This window comes from Sander vitreus, chromosome 13 (assembly GCF_031162955.1).
Source record: "Sander vitreus isolate 19-12246 chromosome 13, sanVit1, whole genome shotgun sequence".
Lineage (NCBI taxonomy): Eukaryota > Metazoa > Chordata > Actinopteri > Perciformes > Percidae > Sander > Sander vitreus.
The window spans coordinates 12834399-12846737 of record NC_135867.1 but is presented as its reverse complement, the minus strand read 5'-3'; the positions used below and the strand labels follow the sequence as shown (position 1 = coordinate 12846737).

The window sequence follows — 12339 nt, the reverse complement described above, 5'->3', positions numbered from 1 at the left end:
AAAGCTGTCAGATGAATGCAGTGGGGTAAAAAGTACAATATTTCTCTCTGAACTGTAGCGGAGTAGAAGCAGAAAGTGGCATGAAAAGAAAAGTACACGTACCTCAAAAACTTCATTGACCAAATCCCAAATTATTATACAGATGGACATGTATGATGTAGTAATAAACATGATGCATGGTGGACAATTTAAATTCCTCTGATGGAATAAGTATTCCGATTTTATTTTACGTTTAAGTGCTTTTAAGTGCTACGTTTAAGTATTATCAGCAAAATGAGGTATGAAAAGTAAAAGTGTTCTGTGTACAGAATGTCTTATTACATTACAATACATTCATTTAGCTGATGTATTTATTATTTTATATTTTATATAGATTATCATCACTGATGCAATAATCTGTAGTTTCATATGCTGTTGGGTAGTTTACTTGCAATGATGCATCCGATTTTCTACACTATAAGTATATTTACTCAAGTTAGTACAAATTCGAGTATTTATATTATATTACTACTTATAAGTATTGAGTATTTCCTTTTTGTTTCATTATACTAGTTGCTTTACAGATTCATGTTTTACAAAAATATGCTGAGTCTAAAGTGTGACGTACAATCTTAATCTGCAATGACTAAATCTTATAAATAAATGTGGAGTAAAAAATAGGGAAGTATAAAATAGAAATGTATACTTAAAGTAGGCTACAAGTAAATTATACTTATGTAGTTAACCAATTATCTGTGGTCACGGTGGAGGCCATTTTTTATAGGCAGAAAAAGAAAGATGTAAGGGGCGAGGAAGTTTAAAGGGGATGTAAAGTTTGAATACCTGAGACAGACAGTGAGGTTCCTGTGAGACTCCCTCTCCATCTCTCTCTCTCTCTCTCTCTCTTCCTCTTCCTCTCACACGCTGTGCGGTGTCATACATGCTGATCCAGCTGATGCCCCCGCGCGTAAATGGAAAGCTTTTACGCACCGCGCGTGTTCACTTCCAAAGACGTTTAACTGTTGTTTTTGCATTGTCAGACGCCGCGCCTAGTGCATCAGTAGACACTGGGGGATGTGCTGTGGAGATGTAAGGGATGCGGTAATACCTCACTACATAATAGAGGGGGGTAAAAGGCGAGGCGTGCGTCCCGACGCCCACCGCCAACTAAACGCGAGAGGGACTCAGACATCAATAACATCTCGCTCATCAATAAGACATTGTGATGGAGTTAGACTGCTTAATTAAATAGGTTGCCTTGAAGTATTGGGCTTTCTGCATTTATAATATTTAATCTAATGACCCCCAATGGAGAACATCTGAAGGACGACTCTTCAGCATCTTCATCCAAAGGAAAGCGGCTCGGTCAGACAGATACTAAGACTTGGAGATTTCTTATCTCTCAGCAATGGCTATCAACACTGATGCCGCCTATGAGAAAAGCGCCCTCGGTGAGAGGGAAGTTTCCAATCCCACCGACTTCCAGGACACGGAGAAGCTGCTGAGCACTGCGACCACCGAGCCCACCGGGCAGAGCAACATCAAGCCGTCCGACTCATTCTCCCTCAATATCAGAGGGAGCGTCCGGTCCCTGGATGCTGACCAGAACGGACACAGATCACCGCTAAAGTCGGGCTCCATCGGGCATCTGGCAACCCCACCCAAATCCTTGTCCCGTCTCAGCCTGGGCCCGCTGCCCTCCCCGGTGCCGCCCGGGTCCGTACCCCCGAGTTACCTCTGGCTCGCCGTGCTGTCCTGTTTCTGCCCCGCAGTTCCGCTCAACATGTGTGCCTTGTGGTATGCACATGTGGTGAGTGTTACATTTTTACAGCTTTATTGTCTTCACAATAACACAATGTAGATTGCTTTTCTTATTATTATGTCTGTGGTATATTCTAAATACAGTTTTACGCCTTTTCAAACACTCAAGGGTTTTGTTTCTGTTGCGTTTAAATAATTCACTCTTAATCACCTCCTTCATTTTCCTGTCCCATTAGTCGAGGTCTGTTCTCCATACAGGAGATATTGAAGGAGCAAGGAAGTATGGGCGTCTGTCTATGCTGCTCAGCTGTCTGGCAATGCTGCTGGGTGTGGCTGTCATCATCTTCATAGTGTTTACAATAGGTATGGAAGAAAGACATACAAACAAACACACTCAAAATGCTAAGCGTAAAGCTGTGTATCTTAATTTCTCTTTTTCTCTGCCTCTCAGAGACACAGAAGTGAATTGTGCGATGGAAGGAGTCTCCTTTAACTTCACCTGATCTCAAATTTGCACAGACCAGAGGAGGAAGAGGAATGTCGTTTTGAAGATGAAAAAAGCACATCTGAGTTGAAAACAAGCTGTTGTTGCTATGGACGAAAGAAAGAAAAGGGAAAAGAAGTCGCAGTCTCATGTCAAATAACCCCACAAACTCAGGAACAAAGAAAGGAAAATGAAGGCTGCACACAGTTGTAGTGTTGGATCATCAGACAGCACATGCTGTGGAGAAAGTGTAACTACTCATAGTCCAAACTAGCGGTGCACTGATGTACACATGCCTGACACACAGACAAAGAATTGGATGCCACTACATTTTGCTTATTAAAAATGGCAACCATTAGATAAGAGGATGTCCTCCTGACAGAAGACGACAGATACCATCTACATCAAAAAACAAACGCATATAAGATAGGCATGTGATGTGAAGATAAATAAATCCAACCTCATCATTGGCATCAGTGCACCTCTAGTCTGTAATGCCGCCAATGGCTGCCATTTCTCTTAACATTTGCAACAAATTACAGACTGACTGTAGGAAGATGTATATAATTATTTCATACACTGTCTAAAATGTACGTTCACCACAACAACACCTTACGGCAGTCATAGTGTAATATCTTGCTTTGCGTGCTATATGACAAACTGATTGCTGTTCGGACTCTACTGAAATGCCTCATTATGTAACATACTAGAAAGAGATGAATGGGGTTGATCTCCCTGTATGCACTGTTCTTGGCACTCTGATGTTGATGTTTATACATTTATACTGTATGACTGGTTTACCGTGCCATAGTTCTGCATGTCGTAAATAAACTTGAATGAGCATGACAAACTTGAGCTCATCACCTTTATTTTATTAGGCGCCGCCAATACTATATAAAGAAGTATGACATCAACAGTAGTACACAATATTACTTCATACATTTATAAAGAGTTACCATTACAACAGGATATATAAGCAGCAATATATAAAATCCAAGATGGAAATGTTATCATAATTCCATAAATAAATAAACTCTCCAATCTGAAAATTGCAACAATTTCAATTAAGACTTTTTTTTTTTGTGATATATTTTTATTCTAAAAATAAAATCCTTTCTTAACTCTTTAAATTGACTTTTACGTTTAATTGTAAAAATGTAAAAAAAAAAAAAAAAGTCTTGAGATACAATGAAAAACATGTTCTTAAAGAAAGTAACAGTCCTTCAGTTGACCAGCAGATCAGTGGAACGTGTAGAGCAACAGGAGTATGGTGCAGACGCCAATCACCCCGCCTAGAATTAGAGAGTCCCGCCTCTTGCGCAAATTGATTTTCTGGATGAGACTGTTGATGGTGGGGAAACGATCTGAGCGGCAGGAAAGTGTGGTGAAGGAAAATAATTAAGATCCAGGTCAGCTTTCCCTTTATTGCGAGACAGAAAGCAGCAGGGGAAAATACATCAGCATTAACACAACAAGGAAGAGGAATAAAAAGAGCTTAACGGTGTAGATCTAGTGTCTTACTGTCATACCAGCTTCAGTAAAAAATACAAAGTTAAGACGGTCAGGTGAAAAGAAGAGGAGGACAAATGATTAAAACAATTAAAGGATACTGGCCAAAGTTGTGACCCTGGTTTGAATGGACTTTAACACCCCACGCTGAAATGTGATGTTCTCTTTGGTAGCCATGGCGATACTGGAACAAAGAAGAAACCATGAGGGATTAGTCTGGAAAAGAGGCAGAGAGCTGTCTTCACAGCATCACATTTGAGTTTAATGTGTCGGGCCGAGGACCCAAAAAGTGGGGAGGCATGATGGCTTAATAGACCCTTGTGTGTGTGTGTGTGTGTGTGTGTGTGTGTGTGTGTGTGTGTGTGTGTGTGTGTGTGTGTGTGACTATGTTGAGTGAGTGAGTGAGAGTAAAAGGAGAGAGGAGAAGAGTGAATGGGGCAATAACGCTTACCTTATTGCATTGTCAATAAGACTATCTGAGCTGTGAACGGAAAAAAGGAGAGAAAAAAGAGAAAAGTCCATTCATCACTTGTAACAAATAACCGTTTGATGTCATTTATATTTATATATATATATATATATATATATATATATATATATATATATATATATATATATATATATATAGGGGTGTCAAACGATTACATTTTCTTAATCGCTGAATTTCTATAGTTAATCGCATGTTTTATCACATGATTAAAATTCTATGTTTTTAAGTACATATTAACAATGGAAAGCAATTCTTACCAGTGTATCTTGATTGGGAATCAAATGAATGCAAAGAAAATGACTTTATGAACTTGATTTTAAGATTTATATTTGTTTATTATATATTTAATCTAGTCACACATTTGAATCTAGAGTCAATATTAGGGTTGGGTATTGTTTGGTTTGGATAGCGGTGCTAAAGCGGTACCTTTAAAACGGTAACTGTGCCTTAACGGTGCCTGAACCGATACTTTTTAAGAAAGTAAAAAAAAAGGTTACTAAACAGTTGGCAACATTAAAGAACGGCTTGTTTAATGCTAAGGCCATATCGTCAAAATTAAATGTTTAATAATAATGTAATCACTACAATAACTTATTTCACTAGTAAATAGCTGCTGAATGACAAAAACAACCACCAGATGGAAAAATGGCATTTAACAACAACTATGAATGCACCACGAGGCTGTAAATTACCAGCTTCATTGAACGCACCATCTGTGTTTTTCCGACAATAGCAGCTGCAGATTGTTACATCCTGGCAATGTTTCTGTTGCCTGTAACGTCTGTTTCAGAGCATCAGAGAGAAGTGCAGGCATATCAGTGGCACCAGAATGAGGCGCCGAAATCCTCGTTGCTATTCCTGCAGCAGCAGGATGTGTTACGAGGAAGTACGGCAAAATAGTAGCCTGTTAGGCACGACGCAAAGCCGAGTGAAGTGAAAATAAATTAATAAATGGCGGCATGCGATTAATACGATTAAAAAGAATTAACGCATTATGCTCGGCCCTTAATCGCATCGCGATTAACGCGTTGATGCTGACATCCCTAATATATATATATATATATATATATATATATATATATATATATATATATATATATATATATATATATATATATGGTTTATGAGTCAAGAGATTATACAACAGGACACAGGGAAAGCCTGTGCCATGAAACCACACAGCTCTTTGGGTCAATTATCATAAAAGAAGCACTTCCTGTGCTTCCTGCGAGACAGGAGAAAAGTGCTGGTTAATGGAAGATTATTGGGAAAGTCAGAAACTGATTGGTCAAATCAAACTCCCTCGTAGCAGAAGCAAGAAATGAATCTCTATAGTATAACTGCTCTGAACACATAGTTGTACATATTTCAGGATGGTAACCCGACCCCCGTGTTATTTGTTCTAGGTGCATATAAGCAGAACAATGAACACACACAGCAGGTCTACATCAGCTGCTGAGATAAGTTACGGACAGAAAAATGAAGTGTTCAGTCCAGAGCTGAGCAGAGCATATAAAGTCAGCAGTGTGCATCCTGGCCGACTCCACTGGAGACCAAAATCAATACTGCGCTTTATACTTCCTCCTCATCATATTCTTCCACCTCTCCCACAACCTATCTACTGCTGTCCTCTGTGTATTCTCTCTATTCTTTACAGGCAAGGCAGCTTCTTGCTTTTGTTTGTTTTTCTTTCTTTACTTAGTTACTACCTTTCTACGTGAAACTGCTTTCCTACTTTTAAAACTTCACAGTGGTCTGATCAACAGTTTGTTATCCCGGTTTGTATGGGCCTACTTGGCACGATGATGACACTTTTGCAACAGTTCAAAGTTTAAAGCTGCAACAGTCAATCGAAAAAACATTCCACGTGCTACAGATGCCTACCTGTCCGAATGTGACAGTACTGTATAAGCTGGATTGAGAGCAAACGTTTGTACATGTTTGTCATTGTTTTACAAAACTGCCATGATAACTATAAACCTAAGTAAAGAAAAACTTTACTACATGAGCATTTATAATAAATCGACAAAACAAAGCCAATGCAAAAAAATAAACTGCAACATTACGCAAACATTGTACCTGAATTGATTGTACAATTACACTTTTGTGCATACAAATAAAAATAAAAAAACAGTAGGTGAGGCAAAAGTACAACGGACAGTTTTCTGTGACATGCATGTTTAGAAGCAGAGTGGTACAGAAAGGTTTAAACATCTTAACTCTGAGAACAATTACAATTGGTGACTTCTGGTTAGTTGTGGCTGAGAAGCTAAACAACAGTTAGTTATGGTTATTTACAATTAGTTATAGAGCTAATGGTTCACTGTGAAACACACCAGGACTGTCTGGCACTACACAAATAACACCTGGCCACACAAATAATTACACAAATAAGAACATACAAATAATTGTAGAAATAATGAGTCTGACCACCAACAACAGAAAATAGCAATAAGAGAACATTATTACAATACATGCCTATTCCTACCACAATGCCACTGACAAAAGTGTCAAATATCCATAAACGACAGAATTAAATCTCAGCATGTTATGATGATGAGACACAATCATCACTTTTCCAAGAAATTGCTAAATTTGATGCATAATTAGCAATTTCTTGGAAATTAGCTCTGGCAGAGCTATGAAGAGGCAGTTTTGCTATTGAAAATATGTTGATATAACTCTGTTAAACAAACACGTTCCCCCCCCTTTTAGATTCTGTAAAAATGAGGGCATAAGCTGAATCAATAAATCCTCTCATCAAATACAGACCAGAATCACACCTGTATATGATACCTGACAAAGCACAGTACTGTTTTTTTTTTTGTTTCTTTTTAAATCAACCATGTCAGACTCTACATGTCAGCCTCCAACTCCGTTTCATGTCTGATTCAACTGCTCTGTCTTCATTGAGTTTGTTTACATTTACATGTTACACATTAAGCTGATGCCGTGTCCCAGATGTGATAATGTGGAACAGTCACACATCAAAAACATTACAGCCAGACAGCAGCAACAAGTGTGTCACAGCTGCAGAGTGTTGCCATGGGATTTAACAGAACAACATTGATTATTATTTCATCATGTTTCTTCATCTTTTTAGGCTCATCTGTCTACATTTCAGGCCGACCAGTGTCTTACAACATTGGCAACAACAGAAACATTTCCATCAGTTGCTATGAAGGGAGAATAGGTGCGGAGAATCAGTACAATGTTAAAGGTAAGTTTAACCCAGCATCTTTATCCGAGTGTCTAAACTGGAACTTTCTGTTGGATCATCTGTAGTTCTAAACATTGTCCTCTCTGCTGTCTTCTCCTCTACAGGTGATGCTGCAGAAAATGTTTCTCTGGGTAAAATCAGCAACATTCATGTTTCTGGAACAAACAAAGCATGCATTGGAGGAAGGAATGACTACACTGTGACAGGTGGGTTATCTTTCTCATATGGCTAGGCAAAGTGGGTAGTTTATTATTGAGAGATCTTTAGGGCACATATCTGAACATTATTAACTGTTTTCAATCTCTTATATTTGATGGTATTTAAACAGGACCGATTGCAGCCAAGTCCAAGATTGGCAACGTCAGTAATGTTACTGTTGGTAACAACTCGGGATCAATTGGTTCAGGGAACCGCATTTACATTAGCTGAGGTAAGAGGGAAGAGCACAGATTTATTGGTCACTTAGAACACAGTACTGAATGTGTGCATGTGCATATAACATGTCTGTGTGTTAATGTTTTCTGTTAATGCATCAGTTGTTTATCACCAATGTTTTATTCTATCTTGCTCTCTCTTCTTTCTGCACCGCTTTTCGTCTCTCTAGGGAAATTGCTCTCCAACAGATCATGAACCACTCAGCTTAGACTGATGTTCTTATAATGGGAATCTTACAACACAAGAATACAAATGACAGATTCATGCTTTGAAATCAGATTCAAGATTCATCAGCTTCAATATTAAAGAAACTAAAGTCAATATGCCGCATGTCTCTGTCTTAGCATTGTTTCTTTTCATCATCAGTGCTGGGAACAGGGGAAAGATGTTCTTATCGGTCTAAAATTACTGTAGAGGTGGACGCAAATCATTTGAATCGTTATTTAAGCAGCAGCTAAACACTACACAGGATTGTAATCATTTGGACCTGAAGAAAATCGTGAATTGCGACACTGTCTCCATTAAGGAATTCGGCGGCGTGGGTGTAATTGGGAGCCTGGTTTTCTAGACCTCTTAATTACCGCCCACATCTTCGAGTATTACAGTGATTTAAACATAACTAAATTAATAATAAAGTGAGAGGAACCGGCAATACAGTCCAGTTTTCAGGCTAGATAATTAGTGTATTATGACAGAGTGGCAGCAAGGTGGGGCTATATCCAAACCTATGGGCACATGTAATTGATCCTTGGATGATATTGATCTAGTGGACAAGTTCAACATTTTCAAAAAGAAGCTTGAGAGGTTGATCATAAACATACTTATGGCTTCAATAAGCCATTTAAATAAGCTGCTCTAGCAAAGTTGGGAGCTAGCACTAAAACTGACCCTTCACGCGAAGAATCTTTTAAATTAAAGGAACTTGAACTTTGAGAGAGTTTAATGGTTTCAGTATGAAGCATTTAAAAAAATTGAATTAAGAAATTGAATGTAAGTCGTATTAAACATTTGACTGTTATAATGAGACTAATGATTTTGATATGTTAAATGCCAAATGAACATCAGGTACTGGCTGAAAAAATTAGACTAAATATTAGAGGTGTAGAGAGATGCCTCTATTTGTGCTGTGATCAATCCATTTAATTGTTTCTATCCATCCATTATCTGTAAAAAGGTGCCTCCATTAGCATATGGATAGGCAATGAGATTATAAAGTAGTATAACAGCAGTCTTATTATAACAGTCAGTCAAATGTGTAATATGACTTACTTCCAATTTCAGAATTACTTTTTTTTTTTAAATATTCCCTACTGAAACCACAAAAACACAAGTCACGAGTTCATTTTGTATATATATATATATATATATATAAATATATATATATATATATATACACACACATTATTTTATTTTTTTTATTTTTTTATATTTAACAGTGTAAAGATATTTCAAACATACATCTCATTATTCATATTCCAGATCCTTCACACTTGAGTTCTGTTTTTAAACACTGTAATTGGTAATAACACAGGGGCCATGTATTTCAATGGGAAGCATCTTTCGTGATCACAGCACGACTAGACCGGCGATCGTCTCCCGTGTGTGGCGTTTCCTTTCCCAGTTGTTCTTTTCCTAAACACAACCGTCCTGTTGTTGTCCTGCATCCCCCCAGAGACCACGGCCGTCTCCCGCATGTGACCTTTCCTTTCCCCGTTCTTCTTTTCCTAAACCCAACCTCCGTATATAGATGCTTCCCATTACGTGCTGACCTCCACGAAAAAAACGAGATAAGCGTGTCCGTGTACACGAATCAATAGATTAAAAACTACGTGACCATTTCACGAACTGCCGTGAGAACGTGTTGCACCACAAGTCACAAGTTCTGTTTTTAACCTGAACATTAATTTTGGTTTAGCGACCGTGTGACCTGAAGCTTCACTTTCAGTTTGAGTTTGTAGCAGTTATGAAGTAAAACTTGTGAATCAGCAATGTGGAGGCTGCAAACAGCATTTAATCATCAATCAACCATAAAGGTTTAGAATTAGAATTTATTTGATTTAAATCATTATTTATTTTTTAAATTTAAAAGAACTTTGCATTTCCAATATGTTGGCTGATTTAGAATCAGTCAGCTAATTTGCTATTGTCAGAACTTCCCTGAGAGTAAATATGCCATCAGTCTATGTTTCTGTGAAGGATACATTATGTAACACAGAGAACACCTGAGGCTTATTTCTTTAAGTTATTTGAGTTAGCTATCTCCCAATTCAAGTTCCTTTAATTTAAAAGATTCCTCACATGAAGTGTAAACTTTAGTGCTAGGGCCCAACTTTGCTAGAGCATCTTATTTAAAGTGATCCTACTGAACCCATGAATATGTATTTCTTTTTTTGCTAGACTCATGACAACACAACAATTTAACAGATTGTGTAAAAGGAAGTAAGCTGAAAGGACACTCATGAATCCTGTTGATTTTGTGGATATTGTAAAGAACAATACAATACACTATGAAGACGGCAGCGACCATAGCTAATTGTTATAAGAATATGTGGTAATGTCTACACAGTAATTAAACATTGGTTTGGTTTTACAAAATGCAATTTTCGAGCAAATTACTGAGCACAAATATGTGTGTAAGTTCAAGTCTGGATCCATTAAGTGCTCTTCACAAGTACCTGTAATGACACCTTGTTTCTTCAACAGAGAAGAAACTGTAGGAGAAACTGTAAAATGTACTTGTTCTGTAATAGCGGCTGTTTAGTGAGGCAGAGGGCTCATAGTACACAATGACTTTGGAACTTTCACGGCCCTCTTCACAGCCACAGGTGAACATTTCAAGAAACTGAAATTGACCTCAGGTTATGACAAATCTTGCATATCCTGTTCAGATTCTGTGGAAACGTTTAGCTGAACAATAAAAACTGCTTTCAACCATATAAGGAAGTTCCTCCTCTTAAACCCTCAAACATACATGAACACGCTTGTGCAGGACACTTATAAAAGCAGTCTTCTCTCCTCAGGGCACCAACAAGCTCCCCTCAAAGCACAGGAGAAACAACTGAAACCAGCGGTAAGATAAAGACTGCATGCATGTCTGTTTTTCACTCAAATGCTTTCTTTTAAACACAACTAATTTACTGTCATATATTGTATTTTGCATTAGATATTCAGGCTATGACAGACTCTCTTACACTTTGTGCTAAAGTTAAATAATCAAAGAAAGAAACACAATATGCTAAAAAGTGTACAACATTTTGACTGAACCCATTTTTATCATAATCATGGTTCTACTTTCCTCTCAGTCATTCTCTGACTCTCTAGATTTCAGCAGGAACAATGTCCCACATTGGTAATGTCGACAACGTACACTTGGGCAACAACAAAGGGAACGTTGGTTCTAATAATGACTTCAGCATTAATGGTAAATCTGAGTGCGTCTATTCTTTTCTGTAAGGTTCTCATGACAGTTTCATCAAATCTCTATCTCGCATGACTCTTGCAGGATGTGTTGGAAACAATGCTGCTGTGGGCAACACCACTGGCATCAGAGGAAATAATGCAGGATGCATTGGATCAGGCAACACATTTAATATAAAAGGTGAGATATTCCTCTTATTGCTCATCCTCTTATTAAATTTAATTAAATTGCCAGAACTGTATTAACAGTCCAGTTTATTACTTATGTTCAGATATCAGCATCTTAATGTTAAAAATCTGAGTTTCTGTTGTCAACTTTGAAGTCCTTATCTCAATTCTCATATTTTCTCAGGAGGAGTGGGAGCTGGTCAAAGGCTTGGCAACACTTCTGATGTTAACGTTGGTTGTAACTCAGGATCCATTGGTTCAGGGAATCGCTTCAGCAAGAGCTGAGGTCAGAAGTGGAAGAGATTTACTATCAGATGTGAGCATATGCGTGTGATATGTTAATTCTTTACCTTTGAATGGATCATTGTAAAACAATATAATCTGGATTTTCTCATCAATATTTTTGATGTTTTTTAATCTCTTTGTGTTTCACCCTTTTAGGAAATCGGCCTCCAACTCTTCTAAACACAATGCACCATTTGATGAGTGTAGAATTCATGATTTCAAATCAACAGAAAGAGTCAGTGATCCGATGAATGTAAAGGAAATATGAGTGAAAATAAAGTAGAGTGGCTGCTCTATGAGACTGTCTTTGGCTGAATATTTATCATTTCTACTGACTTTGCTCTGAGGGATATTCAGTGCCTTGAAAGTGTTCTTATATTCTTTGTCCTTCATCCAAACATTGTCAAGAATTTTCTTTCATTGTGGATTTGTCTTTGTGATATAGTTTTTGTCAGTAAACTGACTAACTAGCAGTTGGGTTTTCTAAATACATATTCCAGTATTTAACCTAAAATGATTTACTGTGATTGCACACTGATAGTCTTTCTTCAATCTCTTATGCTTCTGCAAAACAGTGGCTGCACCAGCTAT

The 12339-nt window shown here is 37.7% G+C and overlaps 3 protein-coding genes across 5 annotated transcripts in view; 2 read left to right on the top strand and 1 right to left on the bottom strand.

Annotated features, from left to right (window-relative positions):
- The first annotated feature begins 1163 nt into the window (after window positions 1–1163).
- On the top strand, window positions 1164–2319 carry LOC144527940 (trafficking regulator of GLUT4 1-like). The gene is made up of 3 exons (XM_078266299.1): window positions 1164–1789; window positions 1977–2103; window positions 2192–2319. The coding sequence occupies exons 1-3, from the start codon at window positions 1388–1390 to the stop codon at window positions 2203–2205; spliced, it is 543 nt and encodes a 180-aa protein (XP_078122425.1). The 5' UTR covers window positions 1164–1387; the 3' UTR covers window positions 2206–2319.
- Window positions 2320–3075: 756 nt separating this feature from the next.
- Window positions 3076–12339, bottom strand: part of LOC144527939 (Golgi SNAP receptor complex member 1-like) — a 30358-nt gene continuing 21094 nt past the window's right edge. Inside the window, exons 7-9 of the mRNA XM_078266298.1 lie at window positions 4185–4214; window positions 3835–3917; window positions 3076–3588 (exon numbers count right to left, since the gene is read on the bottom strand). Coding sequence (XP_078122424.1) covers window positions 3464–3588; window positions 3835–3917; window positions 4185–4214 — 238 coding nt within the window. The 3' untranslated portion in view covers window positions 3076–3463. The remainder of the gene's footprint in view (window positions 3589–3834; window positions 3918–4184; window positions 4215–12339) is intronic.
- Window positions 10824–12054, top strand: LOC144528130 (uncharacterized). Of its 3 annotated transcripts, none has more exons than XM_078266597.1 (5): window positions 10824–10948; window positions 11200–11299; window positions 11381–11476; window positions 11651–11779; window positions 11905–12054. In XM_078266597.1, exons 1-4 carry the CDS (start codon window positions 10850–10852, stop codon window positions 11746–11748), a joined length of 393 nt encoding a protein of 130 aa, XP_078122723.1. In that variant the 5' UTR covers window positions 10824–10849; the 3' UTR covers window positions 11749–11779; window positions 11905–12054. The 3 variants fall into 3 exon arrangements, with proteins under 3 accessions (XP_078122723.1, XP_078122722.1, XP_078122721.1); XM_078266596.1 differs by having other exon boundaries at window positions 11648–11749; XM_078266595.1 differs by having other exon boundaries at window positions 11648–11779.